The following is a 24,428-nucleotide window of genomic DNA, read 5'->3' as shown; positions in this document are numbered from 1 at the left end:
CCCGGCCCATATTATTCTTATTGAGTTAAATCTGCCCATCCCCACAGTGCCATGGGCACATTTAGGGACTTGCCAATGGATGAATGCGAAGAAACTTGGAAATTAATTTTTAGACATCAGTTCAGTTCCATTCATTGAGTGCCTACTATATGCTAGGGACTTTGGTAGGCCTTGAAATAAAAACATTCAAGACTCAATCTCTACTCCCACGCCCAGGCCAAACACACATACAATTACAGTATTGTGGGGATAGGACTCGGATAAGTGTGCAGGTCTATTGGGAGAACATAAAAGGGGGCATTTTTGAAGAGAAGAGGCGTCTATAAAACGTCATTATTTTACACTGGTTGAATTGTTAGATTTTTTTTAATTGTTAGATTTTAAATTAAATATTGGACGGGAGCAATGGCTCACACCTGTAATCCCAACACTTTAGGAGGCCAAGGCAGGAGGATCCCTTGAGCCCAGGAGGTTGAGGCTGCAGTGAACTATGATTATGCCACTGCACTCCAGCCTGGGCGACAGAGCGAGACCTTGTCTAAAAATAAGATAAGAAAATAAAAAATGAAATTATATGAAAAAGGATACATACATTAGAGTTAACCGCCTGCTCCTATTAATAGTTGTGTTTTGATCAATATAGACTGCTTAAAAGGGATGACTTAATTAATAATTCCTCCTACTGAACGCTGTTTTAAATGCCTAAACTTTTCTTGAGATAATATCTAATTTCCTCTCCCACGTTTTTTTGTTTGCTTTTGCTTTTGTTTTTGTTTTTGCTTGAGACGAAGTCTTGCTCCTGACGCCGAGGCTGGAGTGCAATGGTGCGATCTCGGCCGACTGCAACCTCCGCCTCCCGGGTTCAAGCGATTCACCTGCCTCAGCCTCCCAAGTAACTGGGACTACAGGCGTGCGCCATCACGCCCGGCTAATTTTTGTATTTTTAGTAGAGACGGGGTTTCACCATGTTGGCCAGGCTAGTCTCAAACTACTGACCTCAGACCATCCGTCAGCCTCGGCCTCCTAAAGTGCTGAGATTACAGGGGTGAGCCAGCGCCCCCGGGGCCCTTGCCCACGTTTTTATAAACAAAATATGAGGTGGGAGGATTGCTTGAGCCCAGGAGATCAAAACTGCAGTGAGTCATCATCGCGCCACTGCACTCCAGCCTGGGAGACAGAGCGAAAGGCTGTCTCAAAAAAAGAAAAAACAAACAAGGAAGGAAAGTGTCCCCCGAATGAATAAATATGAGCAGATAATTACTTCTAGTTTACATAAAATGCCCTCTTTTAAGAGAGGAACTTTTTAATCATTTTTATTACTATTCTTTTAATCTTAGATGTTTATTTTTCAGGAGGAAAAAACAAACTTTTCCATAGTAGCAGTATTAAAACAAAGATGAATATGTTGTCAAGAGGCATCTGAACAATCTCCAACAGTGCCGAGGTTCGCGTTTCCCCTTTCCTCTCCGATACATTTGAGACTTTAATGCTTACTATATTTATTTAAGCGTTTTGTTCTGAGACCCCAAACTAATTTGCACAGTTGAAGCAGGAAATAGAATGGGTGGAAACATGCGGGTGTCTGAATTAGCATTATGCATCTCATATGCGAATAGGAATGCTCTAAAAATTCAATACAGTATACATGCGTGTGCATCGTCATGCAAAATAAGTCTCTATTGGCCTTATTTTTGAACGCGCGAATGCAGCTCCTAAAAGGTAAAAACAACTCCTAGGCTGAATCGCGCGATGGAACGAAAGCGGCTTTACACCCAGAGACTACAGTTTCCGGCATGCCTCGACGCCACACGTGATTAGCGGCAACTAGAACTACATCTCCCGGCGTGCCCTGGTCTCACGTGTGATTTGCTGTGGAGCGAACTACATCTCCCGGCAGGCTGCGGAAGGGGGTCGAGTAGAAGGACCGCCGCTCCGGCCTCCCGCGACTTCTCGAAGCCGGGCAGGTCCCACCTTGTAGAGGATGGAGGTGACCGGGGACGCCGGGATACCAGAATCTGGCGAGATCCGGACTCTAAAGCCGTGTCTGCTGCGCCGCAACTACAGCCGCGAACAGCACGGCGTGGCCGCCTCCTGCCTCGAAGACCTGAGGAGCAAGGGTTGGCTCGGGACCCCGGGCGAGGGTGTGGGGGAGCCAGGGCCGGGTGAGGACGTCTGGCGGGGGCGAGGCGGGGTCAGGAGAGGCGACTTGGGGATTCTTGTATCTCAGGTGGAGCCTTGGGACAGAAATGGTCCGAGTGGGCATAGCGATTTACAGATTTAAGGCGCTTGGGCGTAATTAATCTCGTGTGAGACTCCTCGGTGGTGGGAAGAGAGCCAGGAAGCAATGTGCAAATTAAGCCAGACTCGGCTTAGGTCTCTTGCCTGAAATCACTCCGATGTTGGACCAAACGGACCCCATTGGGTTCCTCCCACTCCGGCACACTCAGGTGGTACCAGAACCCCCAGCTGAGCCCACGGCGGGGTGGGGAGGGGTTTCCACCGTCCGCTGTGGCAGGAACCTATGCGGGAAAGAGGGAGCTGCTACTGACCATTTCTGGAGGTCCAGACAAGGAATGTGAGTTGTAAGTGACGGAGCCGACGGAAGTTCCGAGCCCGGCCCCATACCTTTACCAGCTGCTTGGCCTTGCACTTAACCATCTCTCAACCCTGTTTTCTCATCAGCAAATTGGGTATAATACTTATAGCCCTGCTTCAAAGGATTGTTGGGTCTCTCAAATAAGATGATATATTTAAGTGACTTGCAAGTCTTATTAGCCGGTAGCAACAAATTGCTTGCCCAAAGAAGTTTTACAGGTTAAATGTGTGAGCCGGCCCCAGGCATGTAGTCACAGTGTGTGTCAGAGGGCACAGTTGCTTCCTCTCAATCACCAACAGAAATCATATGGAAATTTTTCAGAGACCCACGAACAGCCGAAGCATTATAAATGCTTTGGTGGCATGGATTTTGCATATAAGCATTTATGTATTTTTTTCCTGACATTAGATTACTTCTAATTCCCCTTCAGTGCCTTGGCTGGATATGCGTGGCACAGAGGCTGGTGTTCTCTGCAGTCCAGCCCATACGTGCCTTGCTGTTCTATTGGGTGGTAGACAGCACCGCTGAAGGATATTTGTAGTCTCTTGGCTATTTCTGATCACTCCAGTCCCATTAGTATTTGAAGCATTGCTGTCGCTAAATGGGATAGTACAGACCTGTCCTGGAGAAAGCCTCTCCGCCAATGATAATGATATGAAAAGCTGCTGATAGAAGCTTCCACTTCTTTTATACTTTCCCATAGGTTAGAAAAGAAGCTGCTAAGGAAGATACTGTAAAGAACAAAAAGCATTTTCTTTCTTTTTTTTTTTTTGAGACGGAGTCTTACTCTGTCGCCCAGGCTGGAATGCAGTGGCGCTATCTCGGCTCACTGCAAGCTCCGCCTACCGGGTTCACTCCATTCTCGAGATGCCTCAGCCCCCCGAGTAGCTGGGACTACAGGCGCCCGCCACCAGGCCTGGCTAATTTTTTGTATTTTTTAGCAGAGACAGGGTTTCACCATGTTAGCCAGGATGGTCTCGATCGCCTAACCTCGTGATCCGCCCGCCTTGGCCTCCCAAAGTACTGGGATTACAGACGTGAGCCACCGCGCCTGGCCTTTTTGGTGTATTTTTTGTTACACGTAGGAGAATTTAAGAGGACAACTGAGGGCTGGGTGCAGTGGCTCACACCTGTAATCCCAGCACTTTGGGAGGCCGAGGTGGGCGGATCACGAGGTCAGGAGATCGAGACCATCCTGGCTAACACAGTGAAACCCCGTCTCTACTAAAAATACAAAAAATTAGCCGGGCGTGGTGGTGCACGCCTGTAGTCCCAGCTACTGGGGAGGCTGAGGCAGGAGAAAGGCGTGAACCTGGGAGGCAGAGCTTGCAGTGAGCCAAGATAGCGCCACTGCACTCCAGCCTGGGCGACAGAGGGAGACTCCGTCTCAAAAAAAAGAAAAAGAGGACAACTGAATAAATGAATGAGAGACTGCTTGTTTGCAAGGAATCAAACCAGACTTTGATTGGTTGTTCATTCCAGTAAAAACTCAAATGCCAACTGTACATGAGTTTAGAGTAGCTGGAGTAAACATACTTTCAGGAGCCAAACTTTGTGGGTTTAAATCCCAGCTTTGCCACTTACTGTGTGATCTTGGACAAGTTACTTAACCTCTCTGAGCCTTGGGTTCATCATCTATAAAACAGAACTGGGCCGGGCGCGGTGACTCACGCTTGTAATCCCAGCACTTTGGGAGGCCGAGGCGGGCGGATCACGAGGTCAGGAGATCGAGACCACGGTGAAACCCCGTCTCTACTAAAAATACAAAAAATTAGCCGGGCGTGGTGGCGGGCGCCTGTAGTCCCAGCTACTCAGAGAGGCTGAGGCAGGAGAATGGCGTGAACCCGGGAGGCAGAGCTTGCAATGAGCCGAGATTGCGCCACTGCACTCCAGCCTGGGTGACAGAGCGAGACTCCGTCTCAAACAACAACAACAAAAAAAACAGAACTAATAAAAGTGCCTACTTTACAGGACTATTATGAGATTAAATACTGTATATGAAAAGCACTTAGGCCAGGCGCGGTGGCTCATGCCTGTAATCCCAGCACTTTGGGAGGCTGAGGCAGGTAGATCATTAGGTCAGGAGTTCCAGACCAGCCTGGCCAAGATGGTGAAACCCCGTCTCTACTAAAAATACAAAAATTAGCCAGGCACGGTGGCCAGTGCCTGTAATCCCAGCTACTTGGGAGACTAAGGCAGAGAATTGCTTGAACCCGGGAGGCAGAGGTTGTAGTGAGTCAAAATCGTACTACTGCACTCCAGCCTGGGCAACAGAGTGAGACTACGTCTCAAAAAAAAAAAAAAAGAAAGAAAGAAAGAAAAGCACTTAGGGCTGGGCACAGTGGCTCACGCCTCTAATCCCAGCACTTTGGGAGGCCAAGGCGAGTGGATCATGAGGTCAGAAGTTCGAGACCAGCCTGGTCAACATGGTGAAACCACATCTGTACTAAAAATACAAAAATTAGCCGGACATGGTGGTGCACACCTATGATCCCAACTACTCGGGAGGCTGAGGCAGGAGAATCACTTGAACCTGGGAGACAGAGGTTTCAGTGAGCTGAGATCGCACCACTGCACTGCAGCCTGGGTAACAGAGTGAGACCCTGCTACAAAAAAAAAACAAAAGAACACTTAGAACAGAATCAGGCACGTGATGAGTGTTCTATTAGTGCTAGAAGTGATGATTGTTATTCTAGTTATTACCTACCAGGAGTTCTGCTCAGCTCTGGAGCCATACATACTTGAGATGCAGGGACAGATGTAATTTCCTTATAGTTATTTGTCATTTGCCAAATATTTTATTCTTTTCAGCTTGTGACATTCTGGCCATTGATAAGTCCCTGACACCAGTCACCTTGGTCCTGGCAGAGGATGGCACCATAGTGGATGATGACGATTACTTTCTGTGTCTACCTTCCAATACTAAGTTTGTGGCGTTGGCCAATAATGAGAAATGGGCATACAACAATTCAGGTAAGAAACTCTAGCCATATATAAAACGGCCTATGCAGTACAGCATCCGTCATGATTACTTTCACTGCACAGACAATTGCCATTTGTCTGGCTTTTTAAGCATTTGTTCAGTAAATATTTACTGAGCACTTTCTATGTGCCAGACATGGTGCTGAGTCCTGGGGATAAAGATGAATGAGGCCAGGCACGGTGGGCAGATCACCTGAGGTCAGGAGTTTGAGACCAGCCTGGCCAACATGGCAAAAGCCCATCTCTACTGAAAATACAAAAACTAGCTGCGCATGGTGGCAGGCACCTGTAATCCCAGCTACTTGGGAGGCCGAGGTGGGAGAATTGCTTGAACCTGGGAGGTGGAGGTTGCAGTGAGCTGAGATTGTGCCACTACACTCCAGCCTGGGTGATAGAGCGAGACTCTGTCTCAAAAAAAAAAAAAAAAAAAATAGATGAATGAGACATGGGCCCAGTTCTCAACTAACTTATGGACAGACAGCAACTAAAATGCAGCCTGGCAGGGAGCTCAGTGCTGCAGGCTGCAGTCCGGCTATTTAGGTCTGGATCCCGGCTCTACCATTTACTAGCCAGGTGACCTTGTGCAAATTACATAACCTCTCAGTGCCTTGTTGACATAATAATTATAGAACCTGTCCCCTAAGATTGTTGTAAAGATAATATAGTACATATCAAACCAGGGTTTCTCAATGATACTGTTAACATTTGGGGCTGGAGTTGTGGAGAGGATGCTTTGTGTATGATAGGGTGTTTAGTAGCATCCTAGATGTTACGAACCTCCCGCCACAACTGTGATAACCAAGAATAAATGACTCCAGATATTGTCAGATGTCTCCTGGGGGGCAAAATTGCTTCCACTTGAGAACCACTGGTACGAAGCATTTAGATCTTACCTGGCACATAGTTAAGGACTCAATAAATGTGACCTGTCCCTGCCATCATCATCGTCACAGCAGATATAAAGGGGACTAACATTAGTGACCAAGGATCAAGAAGTGTCTTGAGAGGGGGATTAGTTTTAGGGAGGGTCTTAAAAAAAAGCGTCCTGAAGTGTGCCACAGAATTGAGGAAGTCATCCTACAGCAGTGACCCTACCAGCCACCTTTGTACTCAGGCCTAAGGGACAGCAATCAATGGCTACAGCTCCCCCAGTTAAAGAAGGGACCAATCCCCAAGCACCAGAGAAATGCTGGCATAAATGACTATTTTCATATAAAAAACAGGACACACCTGGACACACAGAAACCAAAAAGGGAAGTGTGATTGGATTCCGTGTAGGTGTGACCACACATTGGGTTTAAATGGCTTCTATGGAAGAATACAGAGCCATTGCACACAGAAATAAAGATGAAAGAGGGTCAGGCGCGGTGGCTCATGCTTGTAATCCCAGCCCTTTGGGAGACTGAGGTGGGTGGATCACTTGAAGTCAGGAGTTTGAGACCAGCCTGGCCAACATGGTGAAACCCTGTCTCTACTAAAAATACCAAAATTAGCTGGTCATGGTGGTGGGCACCTGTAATTCCAGCTACTTGCAAGGCTGAGGCAGGAGAATCGCTTGAACTCGGGCAGTGGAGGTTGCAGTGAGCCAAGATCGTGCCACTGCACTCCAGCCTGGGCAACAGAGTGAGACTCTGTCTCAGAAAAAAAAAGATGAAAGAAGAGGGAAAATCAAGGTCCTAGATGGATATTGGCCCTCCTGTGAATCCTTGAGATAAGATGCTTCTTTCCCATTGAAATTAATCTAGATCCTCAAGAGGTCTGTGTGTGCTGGGGGAGGAGGTGAAAACAGCACTTCAGGTTGTTCTGTGACTGACATTTTCTCCCATGTGTCAGATGGAGGTACAGCTTGGATTTCCCAAGAGTCCTTTGATGTAGATGAAACAGACAGCGGGGCAGGGTTGAAGTGGAAGAACGTGGCCAGGCAGCTGAAAGAAGATCTCTCCAGCATCATCCTCCTATCAGAGGAGGACCTCCAGGTAAGCCTCCTCCACAACCTGCAGCAATGTTCATCCGGCCTCTGCCCCCCGCCCCAGCACCTTCTTAGCTTCCATACTTGCCATAGCAATTTCTTTGTTTTAATCTTAATTTTTAAATAATTCTTAAATTACAACTAAGATTTTTCATCTTCTCATTCTTACCTAGAGTAATTTTTGAACCCTCGTCACGAAGCAGAATTAACTGTGGATTTTTTTTTTTTTTTTGAGACACAGTCTTACTCTGTCACCCAGGCTGGAGTGCAGTGGTGCAATCTCAGCTCACTGCAGCCTCCACCTCCTGGGTTCAAGCAATTCTCCTGCCTTAGCGTCCCGGGTAGCTGGAATTACAGGTGCACACCAACATGCCCAGCTAATTTTGGTATTTTTAGTAGAGACAGCGTTTCATCATGTTGGCCACGCTGGTCTTGAACTCCTGACCTCAAGTGATCCACCCGCCTTGGCCTCCCAAAGTGCTGAGATTATAGGCGTGAGCCACTGCACCCGGCCAGATTTTTTTTTTAATACAAATACCTGGGATCCACCCTCAGCCTAGTTAGGTGGACGCTGGGGTCAGGGATGCCCTGCTAGAGAATGTAGCGTTGGAGTAGCTGGCTTCACATCCCAGCACCATCACCACAACTTTGAGCCAGTAGCCTAGCTTCTCTCCTTGTGTTTTCTCTCTAGTAAGATTGGGATAGGCCAGGTGCAGTGGCTCACGCCTGTAATCTCAGCACTTTGGGAGGCCGAGGCGGGCAGATCACAAGGTCAGGAGATTGAGATCATCCTGGCTAACATGGTAAAACCCCATCTCCACTAAAAGTACAAAAAATTAGCCGGGCGTGGTGGTGGGCACCTGTAGTCCCAGCTACCCGGGAGGCTGAGGCAGAAAAATTGCTTGAACCCAGGAGGTGAAGCTTGTAGTGAGCCGAGATTGCACCACTGCACTCCAGCCTGGGTGACAGAGTGAGACTCCGTCTCAAAAAAAAAAAGATTGGGATAAAAACAGTATGTTTTCATTCAAAAAAAATGTCTCTTTGAGACAGGGTCTTGCTTTGTCACCCAGTGCAGTGGCATGATCATAGCTCACTGCATCTTCGACCTCCTGGGCTCAAGCCATCCTCCCACCTCAACTTCTCAGGTAGCTGAGACTGTAGGCTTGCACCACCACACTGCGCTATTTTTTCTTTTTTCTTTTTTTTTTTTAAATTTCTGTAGGCCAGGTGCAGTGGCTCATACCTGTAATCCTAGCACTTTGGGAGGCCAAGATGAGCAGATTGCCTGAGTTCAGGAGCTTGATGTGGTAAAACCCTATCTCTACAAAAATTAGCTAGGTGTGGTGGCACATGCCTGTAGTTCCAGCTACTCAGGAAACTGAGGCAGAAGGATCACTTGAGCCCAGGTGGTCAAGGCTTCAGTGAGCCATGACTATACCACACCAACCTGGGCAACAGGTTATTTATTTATTTATCTCAAAAATAAATAAATAAATAAAGCCAGGCGCGGTGGCTCACACCTATAATCCTAGAACTTTGGGAGGCCGGGGCGGGCAGATCACGATGTCAAGAGATCAAGACCATCCTGGCAAACATGGTGAAACCCCGTCTTTACTAAAAATACAGCCGGGGACGGTGGCTTACGCCTGTAATCCCAGCACTTTGGGAGGCTGAGGAGGGTGGATCACAAGGTCAGGAGTTCAAGATCAGCTTGGCCAAGATGGTGAAACTCCGTCTCTACTAAAAATATAAAAATTAGCCAGGCGTGGTGGCAAGCACCTGTAATCCCAGCTACTCAGGAGGCTGAGGCAGGAGAATCACTCGACCCGGGAGATGGAGGTAGCAGTGAGCAGAGATCACGCCACTGCATTTTAGCCTGGGAGACAGAGCAAGACTGTGCCTCAAAAAACAAAAAAATACAAAAATTAGCTGGGCATGATGGCGTGTGCCTGTAGTCCCAGATACTCAGGTGGCTGAGGCAGGAGAATAGCTTGAACCCGGGAGGTGGAGGTTGCAGTGAGCCAAGATCACGTCATTGCACTCCAGCCTGGCGACAGAGCAAGACTCGTCTCAAAAAAAATTAATTAATTAATGTTTTATAGAGAGGAGGTCTTCACATGTTGCCTAGGCTGGTCTTGAACTCCTGGACTCAGGCAGTCCTCCCACCCTGGCCTCCCAAAGTGCTGGGATTATTGATATGAGCCTCTGTGCTTGACCCAAAAAATATTTATCGAGCCCCATCCTGTGCCTGTCGTGGTTCTATGCACTGGGCGTGCAGTGGTGAACAAGCCAGACACAGTCTCTGCTCTAACGGTACTTGTATTCTGATGAAGGGAGGCAGAAAACAACAGGAAAGCGTATCAGACGGTGGTATGCAGAGAGTAATGGAGGCTACTCTAGATTGGAACATGGAGGAAGGCCTCTTTGAGGAAATGATTTCTTGGTGTTTTTTGTTTTGGTTTGTTTTGAGACAGAGTCTAGCTCTGTCACCTAGGCTGGAGTGCAGTAGTGCAATCTCAGCTCACTGCAACGTCTGCCTGCTGGGCTCAAGCGATCCTCCCACCTCAGCCTCCCAAGTAGCTGGGACCACAGGCGTACTCCACCATGCCTGGTGAATTTTTATATTTTTGGTAAAGACAGGGTTTCACATGTTGCCCAGGCTGGTCTTAAACTCCTAAGCTCAAGCAGTCCTCCTGCTTCGGCCTCCCAGAGTGCTGGGATTATAGGTGTAAGCCACTACACCCGACCCTTCTTCCCAATTTTAACACTAGAAGAAAATTAGAAAATTGGCCGGGCGCAGTGGCTCACACCTGTAATCCCAGCACTTTGGGAGGCCGAGGCAGGTGGATCACCAGGTCAGGAGATCGAGACCATCCTGGCTAACACAGTGAAACCCCATCTCTACTAAAAATACAAAAAATTAGCCAGGTGTGGTGGCGGGCGCCTGTAGTACCAGCTGCTCGGGAGGCTGAGGCAGGAGAATGGTGTGAACCTGGGAGGCGGAGCTTGCAGTGAGCCAAGATCATGCCACTGCACTCCAGCCTGGGCGACAGAGTGAGACTCCGTCTCAAAAAAAAAAAATTAGAAAAATTACATGCTTTTCTCTTGACTGTCTGCCAGCTATCATAGTAGGTAACTTTGGGAAATGGATGCAATGAGTTCTGAAATGGATGTATTTGAGAGGTAGAACACTGTGTTTAGAAAGTCCTTGTAGGCCGGGCGTGGTGGCTCACACCTGTAATCCTAGCACTTGTAGGAGGCCAATGTAGGTGGATCACCTGAGGTCAGGAGTTCGAGACCAGCCTGGCCAACATGACAAAACCCTGTCCCTACTAAAAATACAAAAATTAGCTGGGCTTGGTGGCACACGCCTGTAATCCCAGCTACTCGGGAGGCTGAGGCAGGAAAATTGCTTGAAACCAGGAGGCAGAGGTTGCAGTAAGCCGAGATCACACCATCGCACTCCAGCCTGGGCAACAGAGCAGACTCCGTCTCAAAAAAAAAAAAAAAAAAGTAAATCAGAAAGTCCTTGTAGATTTCTAAGCGTCTGTGTTTGTTTGTTAGATGCTTGTTGACGCTCCCTGCTCTGACCTGGCTCAGGAGCTACGTCAGAGTTGTGCCACCGTCCAGCAGCTGCAGCACACACTCCAACAGGTGCTTGACCAAAGAGAGGAAGTGCGTCAGTCCAAGCAGCTCCTGCAGCTGTACCTCCGGGCTTTGGAGAAAGACGGCAGCCTCTTGACAAAGCAGGAAGGTAGGACTCTCTGCAGGCAGAGTTACTCTGAGAATTCAGGGCTGATGGAGGCGTCCCTCGGGAGGACACTATTTGTGATGCAGCCAGAGCCATTGAAGCCACGGCTGCTGGGATGCGGGAAGGGCACGTTTCTCTCTTGCCCAGCCAGTTATTCTGGCTAGTTGGTCATGTGGCTGTGTGGTCACACCACGTCTGATCTCTGTCTCGTATCTCCTTTGCAGAGTCCTTTGGTGAGGAAGTGGATGCGGTAGACACGGGTATCAGCAGAGAGACCTCCTCGGACGTTGCGCTGGCGAGCCACATCCTTACTGCACTGAGGGAGAAGCCTGCTCCAGAGCTGAGCTTATCTAGTCAGGATTTGGAGGTGGGCGGAAACCAGGGTCACTGAGCTACAGAGGAGGACAGGCCCTGGGATGTAGTAGTGCAGAGGCGTGTGGGCCCTTTTGTTCACCTCTGCAGACTGTGAATCCTAGCTGCCAATTTGCCTATTATATGCCAAAGCATTTGCAAAAATCTTATTAATCTAAATCGAAATAGCTTTAAAGAGAAAAGCATACACTTCCTCAGATCATCAAACAGACTCTGGTCCAAGGTTGGTAATGAAATGACTGTTCCTGACAGGGAGGAATAGCGAGGCCCAATCTTCTGAGATGGCTTCTGGGTCTTTCCGTGGTCAGAGAAGATCTATAGTCCGTCCTGAGGTCTCTCAATGTCACAGGAAAAGGCAAACTTGAGGGGATTATCGCCTGCTGGCTAAGACCAGGGAACCAAAAGCTTGAGGAAGGGAACCCGCCAGGGTGGGTGCTACTTCTGATTCATTGTCCTTGTCCCTGTCACAAGTACCTCCCTATTGTAGATAGAAGGGAAGGAAACTGTTGACTTGAGCTTGGCTAAATTTCCTGAAGGTGGAGGACCTTAGAGTTGCTCCAAGTAAACTTTCCAAGGACTTCTTCCTGTTGATGTTGTAAGAAAAGCCCACGCTTGGCCGGGCACAGTGGCCCACGCCTGTTAATCCCAGCACTTTGGGAGGCCGAGGCAGGTGGACCACCTGAGGTCAGGAGTTTGAGACCAGCCTGACCAACATGGTGAAACGCCGTCTCTACTAAAAATACAAAAATTAGCCTGGCGTGGTGGTAGGAGGCTGAGGCAAGAGAATCACTTGAACCCAGGAGGTGGAGGTTGCTGTGAGCCAAGATCGCACCACTGCACCCCAGCCTGGGCAACAAGAGTGAAACTCCATCTTAAAGCCCATGGCAGGCTGGGTGCGGTGGCTCACGCCTATAATCCCAGCACTTTGGGAGGCCGAGGCAGGTGGATCACGAGGTCAGGAGATTGAGACCATCCTGGCGAACATGGTGAAACCCCGTCTCTACTAAAAAAAAATACAAAAAGATTAGCCGGTCGTGGTGGTGGGTGCCTGTAGTCCCAGCTACTTGGGAGGCTGAGGCAGGAGAATGGCGTGAACTCGGGAGGCAGAGCTTGCAGTGAGCCGAGATAGTGCCACTGCACTACAGCCTGGGCGCACAGAGCGAGACTCCGTCTCAAAAAACAAAAAGCCCGTAGCAATTGATGGTAAAGGAAACCCAGCATTTCAGTGTAAAGAGGTAACATAAACAGATACTGCCTCATCGCACTCCCCAAAAGAGAGTCAGGAGAGCAGCAGGAGAGGCGCACAGAAGGCCCAGTTCTCAGGGGTTCTTATTCTTGCTGCAGTTGGTTACCAAGGAAGACCCCAAAGCACTGGCTGTTGCCTTGAACTGGGACATAAAGAAGACGGAGACTGTTCGAGAGGCCTGTGAGCGGGAGCTCGCCCTGCGCCTACAGCAGATGCAGAGCTTGCATTCTCTCCGGAGCATCTCGGCAGGCAAGGCCTCACTACCTGGAGACCTGCAGAACCCTAAGCGAGCCAGACAGGATCCCACATAGCAGCAGCGGGAAGTGTGCCAAGGAAGCTCTGTGGCGTTGTGTTATTGGTAGACACCCTCAGCCTCATCATTTGACTACCTATGTGCTACTCTACCCCCTGCCTTAGAGCACCTTCCAGAGAAGCTATTCCAGTTCTCAACATATGCCCTTCCACCAATTTTTTTTTTTAGCCCCACCAGCTTCAGGACTTCTGCCAATTTTGAATGATACAGCTGCACCAACAATATCCCACCTCCTCTGATTACATATTACGTTCTCTGTTCAAAAGTAATTGGCAGTGATTGGCCGGGCGCGGTGGCTCACGCCTGTAATCCCAGCACTGGGAGGCCAAGGGGGGCGGATCACGACGTCAGGAGATCAAGACCATCCTGGCTAACACGGTGAAACCCCGTCTCTACTAAAAATACAAAAAAATTAGCCAGCCATGGTGGCGGGCGCCTGTGGTCCCAGCTACTCAGGAGGCTGAGGCAAGAGAATGGCATGAACCCAGGAGGCGGAGCTTGCAGTGAGCTGAGATTGCGCCACTGCACTCCAGCCTGGGTGACAGAGTGAGACTCCGTCTCAAAAAAAAAAGTACTTGGCAGTGACTATGGGTGCACTGCCTAACATTTAGCCCTGCCCCATATGGAACAAGTTAAAAAAAAAAAAAAAAAAAAAAAGCCGGGCCCGGCACGGTGGCTCACACTTGTAAGCCCAGCACTTTAGGAGGCCGAGGTGGGTGGATCACAAGATCAGGAGATCGAGACCATCCTGGCTAACACAGTGAAACCCGTCTCTACTAAAAGTACAAAAAATTAGCTGGGCATGGTGGCAGGAGAATTGCTTGAACCGGGGAGGCAGAAGTTGCAGTGAGCCGAGATTACACCACTGCACTCCAGCCTGGGCGACAGAGTGATACTCTGTCTCAAAAAAAAAAAAAAAAAAAAAAAGGGCAGGCACCACAGTGGCTCGCACCTTTGATCCCAGCACTTTGGAGGCTGATGCAGGCGGATCACCTGAGGTCAGGAGTTCAAGACCAACCTGGCCAATATGGTGAAACCCCGTCTCTACTAAAAATACAAAAATTAGCCGGGCGTGATGGTGGGTACCTGTAATCCCAGCTACTCGGTAGGCAGAGATTACAGTGAGCTGAGAGCACACCACTGCACTCCAGCCTGGGCGACAGAGTGAGACCCCGTATCTCAAAAAAAAAGTTTTGTTTGTTTTGTTTTTTTGGGACGGAGTCTCACTTTGTCACCTAGTCTGGAGTGCAGTGGCACACTCTCGGCTCACTGCAACCTCCACCTCCCAGGTTCAAGCAATTCTCCTGTTTCAGCCTCCCAAACAGCTGGGATTACAGGTGCGTGCCACCGTGCCCGGCTAATTTTTGTATTTTTAGTAGAAACAGGGTTTTGTCACATTGGCCAGGCTGGTCTCAATCAAACTCCTGACCTCAGGTGATCCACCCGCCTCAGCCTCCCAAAGTGCTGGGATTACAGGTGTGAGCCACCACCCCTGGCCAGAAAAAAAAGTTTTTAAATAAAGTAATTGTCAGCTTAGGCAACATAGCAAGACCCTGTCTCTACAAAAAAAAATTTTAAGTTAGCCAGGCATGGTGGCACTGACCTATAATCCTAGCTACTCTGGAGGCTAAGGTGAGAGGATCGCTTGAGCCCAGGAGCTCAAGGCTGATCACGCCACCTTACTCCAGCCTGGATGATAGAGTAAGACCCTACTTTTCTTTTTTTTTTTTTTTTTTTTTTAAGGTAATTGTCAAGGACAATGAAAAGAAATGGTCATATTTCCAACTCATTATTCTTATTCTGAAGATAGTACTGCAGAATTTTAAGCAGAGATAGTGATGAAGACGGTGACATTATAGAGTGTTAATTATGGCCACAAACTTGTTTCTCCAGTTAATGAATTTTTTTATTTGTTTGTTTAAAGATACATACTAAGCTTGTAGACCATAGGGACATACGGAGAGTCCATTTCTAATATCTAATTCAGTATTGCGAAATTATATCTCACCACTGTGAAACTCTTCAGTTTTCTAATTGCTTTATCAGCAGGGGATATAAAAGGTCATTAAAGCAATTTCCACGTGCTGTGACTCCAAGTCTCTGCGTGTGAAGCAGAGCAAGCCTGGTTTGTCCTCCTGTCTCCATACAGACGGCTTCTGCAGGTTTGGTAATCTACAGTACACTCCTTGCAGGGAAAAGGTGATGAGTTATCATGGACTTGACCATTTTTTATGCATGCTTAGAGGAAAACAATACTATTAAGGGATTCATTGGCTAGTTATTAAGTAAAGAAATATCACAATAGGCCGGGCGCAGTGGCTCACACCTGTAATCCCAGCATTTTGGGAGGCCGAGGTGGGCAGATCACCTGAGGTCAGGAGTTCGAGACCAGCCTAGCCAACATGGTGAAACCCCGTCTCTACTAAAATTATAAAAAATTAGCCGGGTGTAGTGGTACACACCTGTAGTCCCAGTTACTTGGGAGGCTGAGGCACGAGAATTGCTTGAACCAAGGGAGTGGAGGTGGAGGTGAGCCAAAATTGTGCCACTGTACTCCAGCCTGCAACAGATTGAGACTGTCACAAAAAAAAATAAAAGAAGTATCACAATATGTCACAATAGGCCAGGCGCAGTGGCTCACACCTGTAATCCCAGCACTTTGGTAGGCCAAGGCAGACGGATCACCTGAGGTCAGGAGTTTGAGACCAGCCTGGCCAACGTGACAAAACCCTGTCTACTAAAAATACAAAAATTAGCTGGCCGTGATGGTGGGCACCTGTAATCCCAGCTACTCGGGAGGCTGAGACATGAGAATCACTTGAACCCAGGAGGTGGAGATTGCACTGAGCTGAGATCCTGCCACTGGGCTCCAGCCTGGGTGACAGAACGAGACTCTGTCTTAAAAAAAAAAAAAAAAAATTATCATAGTAAGTCCTAGGGTAAAGATGGGGATACAGAAAACAATTAAATAGAACAAAAACAACTGTTTCCTTTTCCTGTGATTCAAGGAGGGCTTAGATCTTCTACTCAGCATCCTTTTCCTAATGCCCTGCATTGGCTCTTGCCCCAATATTTCCTTTTTTATAGATTATTTTGTAATGTGTCCTTAATTATCCTTTAATAGAAGCCACTGCTGATAAGCTACCTACACTCATACTTACAGAAGCATCAATATAATGCCCCAAATGTACTATTTCAGGGCAAAAAGGAAAATAATTTCCAATAAAGTGGCATGTGTTTCACTGTCAGATGCTTGCACTTAAGCACGGAATCGCTGTGCATCCGACAGAGGCTGACTGGCACATGGGGCACGGGGGTTGTCAGCTCAAACACCATCAGCAGCGTTGCCCTTGGGAATGGGATTTGCCGGAACAGTAAATGTGTCTGTCCTTGATTTACAAAGTAGCTACATTCCCAGGAAATCCAGGGTATGTTAAAACTCACCATGTTCCCAGGCTGGTCTCAAACTCCAGGCCTCAAGCAGTCCTCCCACATCAGCTTCCCAGAGGTGAGATTACAGGCATGAGCCACCACACCCAGCCAGAATATTTCTGCCAAACACACAGAGCATTCGTTGACTCGTCTGGGCGCTGGCGTTGGTATTCTGTACTTGAAGCAAGCCCACCCAGCGGCTGAACTGGGTGGATAATGGAAAATGTCCTGTGGATGTGGGAGTGAGACAAACCGGCTTGAGTCTAACCTGTCAGGTAGTCTAAGGCTCCAAGCTTGAAAGGGTTAAATGAAGTACTATATTTGTTTTGCTTTGTTTTGTTTTGTTTGAGGCCTCGCTGTGTTACCCAGGCTGGAGTGTAGTGGCCCAATCTCTGCTTACTGCAACCTCTATCTCCCAGGTTCAAGCGATTCTCTTGCCTCAGCCTCCAGAGTAGCTGGGATTACAGATGCCTGACACCACACCCAGCTAAGTTTTTTTTGTATTTTTAGTAGACACAGGGTTTCACCACGTTGGCTAGGCTGGTCTCAAACTCCTGACCTCAAGTGATCCACCTGCCTTGGCCTCCCAAGTGCTGGGATTATAGGTGGTGAGCCACCACGCCTGGCCTAAATGAAGTACCACATGACTGACCGACCTGGGGAACATAGCAAGACCCCACGTCTACAAAAATTTAAAACATAAAAATTAGCCAGGTGTAGTGGCACATGCCTGTAATCCTAGATACTCAGGAGGCTAAGGCAGAAGGATCACTTGAGCCCAGGAATTCGAGGCTGCAGTGAGCTGTGATCATGCCACTGCACTCCACCCTGGGTGGCAGAGTGAGGCCATGTCTCAAAATAAATAATCCAATCCCCCCCAAGAAAGGAATGAAGTGCTATCATGAGAAAAATCCTAGTACCTAACATATAGTAGACAGTGGAGATTGGTTCTCTTTCGTTTCTCAGGGGCAAACAGATGGGGTGCTGGAGTCCTCTATCAAAGAGTGAGTAGGGCAAAGACCTTAATCTGCGAACTCTATCCCAGATGTGTAATGAATGTGGTCACAAACATTGTCCCATTACCATTTGCCTTCCCTATAACCACTGTGCCACCAGCCTTGTAGAATAGACACATAGGAGCACAGCAACACATCTAAAAATAGGAGCAAGAGAGAGCAGGGCATGCCTGTTCTCGTGGTAGGAGAAAAGAATGTCAAAGAAAGCAGCGGGAACTAATGAACTTTACATTAGCCATATTCCATTCTTTCAACTTAAGTCAAATGTCGGTCCTCATGAGGCAATTGGCTTTGACAGGAGCTATGCTAATTACCACTTACCAACCTTTAATTTCTGGGTAAAAGCAAAAGAGAAAAACTAATGGATTTTTCATTTTCCAGAGAGACAAGAATAAAATAATAGTAGTCTGTAGAAAAAAGAAAACCTGCATCAATTACAAGAATTATTAATGTATCTTTAATAACCAGATTATTTAGTGGTTTAATTTCCTAATTACCTGTTCAAGCTTTTTTTTTTTTCTTTTTCACCTTGAGGGTTTTTGTCCATTTTGTTTGTGGAGTTTTGCCTTAAATCATTTTGGCTGCATCTTATACACCTTGTGGTTTTTAAGGACCTTGGACATGATCTAGTCTGAACCCCCATCCACTGCCTGAGTCCTCCCAATAGCTCTGACAGTGAGGGCCTCCATTCTGTGTGAGAGCCTCCAGCCAGAGGGACAGACGCCCTCCCCAGGAGCTGCACTGCATTTTCAGGTTGCAGAACCTTAGAGTTGGCAACTTGCTCAAATGATATCAGACAACACTCGTGCAATTACAAGGTTACAAGGAAATGAACAGGTTAATGCATAGATAGTGGATTTTCTTCGCTCTTTTTTTTTTTTTTTGGGGGGGACAATCTTGCTCTGTCACCCAGGCTGGAGTTCAGTGGCTCTATCTCAGCTCACTGCAACCTCCACCTCCCAGGTTCAAGGGATTCTCCTGCCTCAACCTCCCAAATAGCTGGGATTACGGGGGTGTGCCACCACCCCCAGCTAATTTTTGTATTTTTAGTAGGGATGGGGTTTCTCCATGTTGGCCTGGCTGGTCTCAAACTTCTGACCTCACGTGATCCACCGTCCTCGGCCTCCCAAAGTCCTGGCATTACAGGCATGAGCCACCGCACCCGGCTGTATTTTTCAGTGTCATGTTATAAGAATTGTCACCCCCAGGCTGGGCACAGTGGCTCATGCCTGTAATCCCAGCACTTTGGGAGGCTGAGACGGGTGGATCACGGGGTCAGGAGATCGAGACCATCCGAGATAAAATGGTGAAACCCCGTCTCTACTAAAAATACAAAAAACTTACTTAGCCGGGCTTGGTGGCGGGCGCCTGTAGTCCCAGCTACTCGGGAGGCTGAGGCAGGAGAATGGCGTGAACCCGGGAGGCGGAGCTTGCAGTGAGCCGAGATTACACCACTGCACTCCAGCCTGGGCGACAAGCGAGACTCAGTCTCAAAAAAAAAGATCACCCCCAAAATTGTAGCTTTTCCTCCAGACTATTTTAATAAGACAAATACGTTTTTTTAATTACAAATGCAAAATGGGAAAGAGAAATTACTATTTTTACTAGCATTATAAGAAGTTACAAATAGCCCAGGGGTGGTAGGTACCACGGTGGCTCATGCCTGTAGCTGTAATCCCAGCTACTCAAGAGGCTGAGGCAGGAGAATTGCTTGAACCCAGGAGGTGGAGGTTGCAGTGAGCCGAGATCGCCATTGCACTCCAGCCTGGGCAACAACAGCAAAACTCCCACTAAAAAAAAAAAAAAAAAAAATGTGTGTGGCATCCCCTTACTCAGCCCAAGTCTCCCTGTTGCTCTCACTGTGTGATACGCTGGGTCCTACTTGGCTTTTTGTAATGATTGGCAGCTTCCTGAGGCCTCACCAGAAACTGAGCCGATGCCTGGTGCCATGCTTTTTTTTTTTTTTTTTTTAAGTAGAGACGGGGTTTCACCATTTTGGTCAGGCTGGTCTGGAAATCCCGACCTTGTGATCCGCCTGCTTCGGCCTCCCAAAGCGCTGGGTTTACACGCGTGAGCCACCGCGCCTGGCCAGGTATGTATAGCAGCACAAGAACGGCCTAATACATTCCAAATGAAACCTATCTCTCTACGGAAGACGCTACCGTTTTTAAGATGGGCTGCCCCTGGCCAGGCGCGGTGGCTCATACCTGTAATCCCAGCACTTTGGGAGGCTGAGGTGGGTGGATCACAAGCTCAGGAGATCGAGACCATCCTGGCTAACACGGTGAAACCCCGTCTCTACAAAAAAATAGAAAAAATTAGCTGGGCATGGTGGCGGGCGCCTGTAGTCCCAGCTACTCGGGATGCTGAGACAGAAGAATGACGTGAGCCCGGGAGGTGGAGCTTACAGTGAGCCGAGATCACTCCACTGCACTCCAGCCTGGGCGACAGAGGGAGACTCTGTCTCAAAAAAAAAAAAAAAAAAGATGGGCTGCGCCTTCAACAGGTGCTGCTTAAATCAAGCTATCTCCCCTGAGCTTCCCAGTGTGAGTTTCCTAAAGCCGGGAATCCTTTGCTGTCAGCCCTGAAATAGGAAAACTGAGTGCCTGTCATCCTTCATTCCTCCTCAGCAGTTAAGGAGCTGTTCTGGTGCCGAATCCTGGACAAAATAACAAGAGAATGAACTTGAAGTTGCCCAGGGCCTGATTACCCACATCTACACACCTGACTCTACTGAACTACAGAAAAGTCCACCAAAAACCAGGTGGTGGGAAATTACCATTTTACCCTGATTTATTAATCACAAGCATATTCATCTGGTCTAACATGCAGTTGACGCCAGTTAATGTTGTATTAAGTCCCCTGAACTAAGGTAGGCTTAGACTTGAATTTCCTGGCAGTAGCACTAGTAGAGCCTCATTATCCTACAGATAACTACTTAGTTAAAAGGTAAAATCCCTAAAGTCTGTATGGATGACCCCAATTTATTTTATTTTTTGAGACAGAGTCTCACTCTGTCACCCAGGCTGGAGTGCAGTGGCACATCTTGGCTCACTGCAACCTCTGCCTCCCGGGTTAAGGCGATTCTCCTGCCTCAGCCTCCCAAGTAGCTGGGATTACAGGTATGTGCCACCACGCCTGGCTAATTTTTTGTGTTTTTAGTAGAGACAGAGTTTCACCACATTGATCAGGCTGGTCTTGAACACCTGACCTCAGGTGATCCACCCACCTCGGCCTCCCAAGGTGCTGGGATTACAGGTGTGAGCCACCATGCCCAGCCCCTATTTTATCTTATTTTACTATTATTTTTGAGACAGAGTCTCGTTCTGTCACCCAGGCTGGAGTACAGTGGCATGACCTCAGCTCACTACAACCTCCGCCTCCCAGGCTCAAGTGATTCTCGTGCCTCAGCCTCCCAAGTAGCTGGGATTACAGGCGTGCACCATCACACCGGGGTAATTTTTGTATTTTTAGTCAAGACGGGGTTTCATTATGTTGGCCAGGCTGGTCTCGAACTCCTGGCCTCAAGCGATCTGCCTGCCTCGACCTCCCACAGTGCTGGGATTACAGGCATGAGCCACCGCGCCCTGCTGACCCCAATTTAAAAACTGAAAAACAATAAGCATGGCTTCTTTCTAGAAAAATCTTAAAAAAAAAAACAACAAAGTTCTGGAAGGTTAGCTGGCCTTTCAGGCAGGCATCTTCCACCAGTGCACTGACCCAATTCCTGGTCTCCCAAAGCTGCTGTGTTTGGAAACGTGGATACTATTGTCTCTTCCATCACATTATACTTTATTCAGCTAGTAATTATGAATATGAGCTCAGCTCGGCAGAAAACAATGGAATGGTCAGCAGCCATCCTCAGGGGGTCCGCTCCCCTGGTGTCCAGAGAAGAGAATATTCTCGTGTCCTCCAGCCAGCCTTTGCTGGTTTTCCCAATAAAGTTTAGCATCTAAAAACCTTCATGGCCGGGCGCAGTGGCTCACGCTGGTAATCCCAGCACTTTCTGAGGTCAAGGCAGGTGGATCACCTGAAGTCAGGAGTTCGAGACCAGCCTGACCAACATGGAGAAAACCCGTCTCTACTAAAAATACAAAAATTAGCCAGGTGTAGTGGTGTGTGCCTGTAGTCCCAGCTACTTGGGAGGCTGAGGCAGGAGAGTCACTTGAACCTCGGAGGTGGAAGTTGCAGTGAGCTGAGACCGTGCCATAGCACTCCAGCCTGGGCGACAAAAGCGAAACACCATCTCAAAAAAAAAAAAAAATTTAGCCAGGCATGGAGGCACATGCTGTAGTCCCAGCTACTCAGGAGGCTGAGGCAGGAGAATCACATGAACCTGGGAGGCGGAAGTTGCAGTGAGCTGAGACTGCACCATAGCACTCCAGCCTGGGTGACGGCTAGACTCTGTCTCAAAAAAAAAAATTCTGTGGGTAGACTTCATTCCTCCCAAAGCAAATCTGAAGCTATAATCCATGAAAAGATTGCAACCCATTAAGCTACTAATTAAAACTGGTACGTAACAGCAAGTTTGAGTTAAGTTTCATAGGCATGTCAGCATGTTTTCTGTTTAATAAGTTTTAAAATTAATTTCAGCTAAAACATGAGGAATAATCATTTTGCTCTTCGAGCCTGATGTTAAAAATTTGCTTTTAATGTGAGGGAAATATTTTTTAAATTAGACAATTCATATCAATTCATAAGCTGAAATAAGATGTTATTCTGAATTCTTAATTATGTAGCCTTTAGCTATTTTATTTTAAATCAAAGACAGAGCTTCCCAGCACCATAATGAACGTCAGAAGGAAAGCCCAGTGCCCGCACTCAGCACAGTCCAGTCAAACCACAAAAAAATCTTTGTCAAAGATGTTCACTTTGGGTTCCAAATTACTCGAGACACGTCAGTATTGGGCATTATTGGAATTTAAATAACAAACACTTTTCAAATGACTTGGGAAGGAGGAGAGGAAAGATCACTGCTGCTTAATACATTTTATTCAGGTCTGTCATTACACTTGCGTGAGTAATCATGGGTGAGGTTTTATTTGCAGGAGGAGAAGGTCTTCCAGAAGAAGTTCCTGCAGGGCGTTCTGTCCCGGCGCGCGGATTGCTGGGGGGCTGTGCCTTCCTGTCGCCTGGCCACCTCCCGGGCTTCCTCTCCTATGAGGGGCCCGGCACTGGCCTGGGAGGTCCACTCAAACCACCAAGCGAGGAAAGTCAGGAGGCTGCTTTTCCTTATTCCTGCCGCTTCCTGCATATGCTTTTAAAGAGAAGCAGATGGCAAAGGAAAGAAAACTCAGCAATCTGGCTCAGGCAGCAAGCATTCAAAGATATGCAATCTCCTCCTTACTTAAAAAAAAAAAAAAAAAAAAAAAAGATGATCTAAAAGACTACCCTGGAGAAGAGAGAAAGAAAATATTAAAATGAAAAGATGCTCCATAGCAATAAGCCTCACTTCCATTTAAAGGACGAGGATGAGAAAGTGAAGAGAATACCTTAAAGAAATTGCTCTAATTAGAGAAAAGGAAAAGTTGGTCATTTTAAGTCAAGGGAAAAAACCTGGTGGTTTTGCTCCATACTCTTTGCTAAGGTCCTTAATTAGGAGAGGTCAGGAAATCTGCCATTTCCCCCCCAGTGACTGGCAGCTGAGAAGTCCCGAGTTGTATCAGGCTAATTTACTCATTCTCCCACCTTTGGCCACATTCCTGGATGTTCACAAGTTGCTTTCTGAGACGATGGGACTGAAACGTTACATTCTGGTTTTTCAAATTCCTTAGAAAGCTTCTGGGAGTAATCTGCTGATAAATGGCCTGCCTGAAACATCTGATAATTTTAGAGAAAAATCCATTTTTAATGCTCAACTTTATATACTCTTTCTTGGAACTTTCTCAAAATGGAAAAAAGAACAATCACCTCACGAAGTTACAAATTCTCACAACGGAAAATGTAATGATGCCAATTACTCTGAGCCAGTGGGAGCCTGTGCTATGTATAACTGAAGGCTCTGGAAAGGCTGTCACAGCTCCACGCCTGCCCTGCAGTGGACAGCTACACTCGCTTCCCCTTTCCAGACACCCGACGGAGGGCCCTGCTTGAGCTGCACAGGTTTCCTGCAGGCTTCATGTGTTGGGATGTGTAACTGAGGATCAGTGGTCTGAATACGGCATCCCAGTACCTCGGGCCAGCCAAGAACACTACAAAGTTCAGCCCTGTGTCCTGTCCAAGCTGTGAACTGCAACACACGTGCACACACACACACTCACCATGCAGGCCAAAAAGCCAACAAAAGACAGAGAGTAGGCTAGCATGTGGCCACGTCGGGGCTGTACTCACCTCGCTGTCTGGGCCGGTGGGGCCGCCCTCCAGGGACAGGGCAGCGGTGGCCGTGACCCCGGAGAGCAGCAGCAGCAGGAGGCCGGGGGGCAATGGCATCTTGTGGGCTGACTGGAACTTCTCTCCCACCCTGCTGCTGCTCTTCCTTCCTGGCAGCCCTGAAATCAATGTTTTGGGGACTTGGGTCTCTTCTCTGGAGCTTGGTGGGTATTTTAAGCCCAATCTCCAGCTGTTTTTTGTGTCTATACATGTCTAACGCCTGGATCCTCTTCCCTCACACAGTGACGCAGAAGCTGGAGCAATCAGTGCCCACAAAAGCGCTTTGGGGTTGGATCTAACTCCTTAATTAAAGCTTCAGGTCTTTTCCTGTGTTTAGAGCGAATTTGCTCTTATTTTGGAACGCATGTGCGCTTGCTTCTGG

The 24,428-nt window shown here is 47.8% G+C and overlaps 2 protein-coding genes across 3 annotated transcripts in view; one reads left to right on the top strand and one right to left on the bottom strand.

The window, feature by feature from the left end:
• Window positions 1–1,883: 1,883 nt before the first annotated feature.
• The window catches only part of DFFA (DNA fragmentation factor subunit alpha), a 28,236-nt gene continuing 5,691 nt past the window's right edge, over window positions 1,884–24,428 (top strand). The window contains exons 1-6 of one of the 2 annotated variants that reach the window (XM_032758889.2): window positions 1,887–2,117; window positions 5,408–5,569; window positions 7,412–7,554; window positions 11,112–11,301; window positions 11,523–11,665; window positions 13,015–15,319. In XM_032758889.2, coding sequence (XP_032614780.1) covers window positions 1,982–2,117; window positions 5,408–5,569; window positions 7,412–7,554; window positions 11,112–11,301; window positions 11,523–11,665; window positions 13,015–13,227 — 987 coding nt within the window. In that variant the 5' untranslated portion in view covers window positions 1,887–1,981 and the 3' untranslated portion in view covers window positions 13,228–15,319. Of the gene's footprint in view, window positions 2,118–5,407; window positions 5,570–7,411; window positions 7,555–11,111; window positions 11,302–11,522; window positions 11,666–13,014; window positions 15,320–24,428 lie in introns of those variants that run through there. The other variant, XM_058443750.1, reaches the window with a different exon arrangement.
• On the bottom strand, window positions 22,026–24,257 carry CORT (cortistatin). Its single transcript, XM_032758886.2, is given in 3 exon segments — window positions 22,026–22,934; window positions 24,008–24,244; window positions 24,246–24,257. Coding segments are annotated over 3 exon segments (468 nt in total). The 3' UTR covers window positions 22,026–22,715.

The sequence above is a fragment of the Hylobates moloch genome, unplaced genomic scaffold (assembly GCF_009828535.3).
Source record: "Hylobates moloch isolate HMO894 unplaced genomic scaffold, HMol_V3 SCAFFOLD_9, whole genome shotgun sequence".
In the NCBI taxonomy this organism is placed as follows: Eukaryota; Metazoa; Chordata; class Mammalia; order Primates; family Hylobatidae; genus Hylobates; species Hylobates moloch.
Note: the sequence above shows the minus strand (reverse complement) of the source record. Positions and strands in the feature narration are given on the sequence as shown.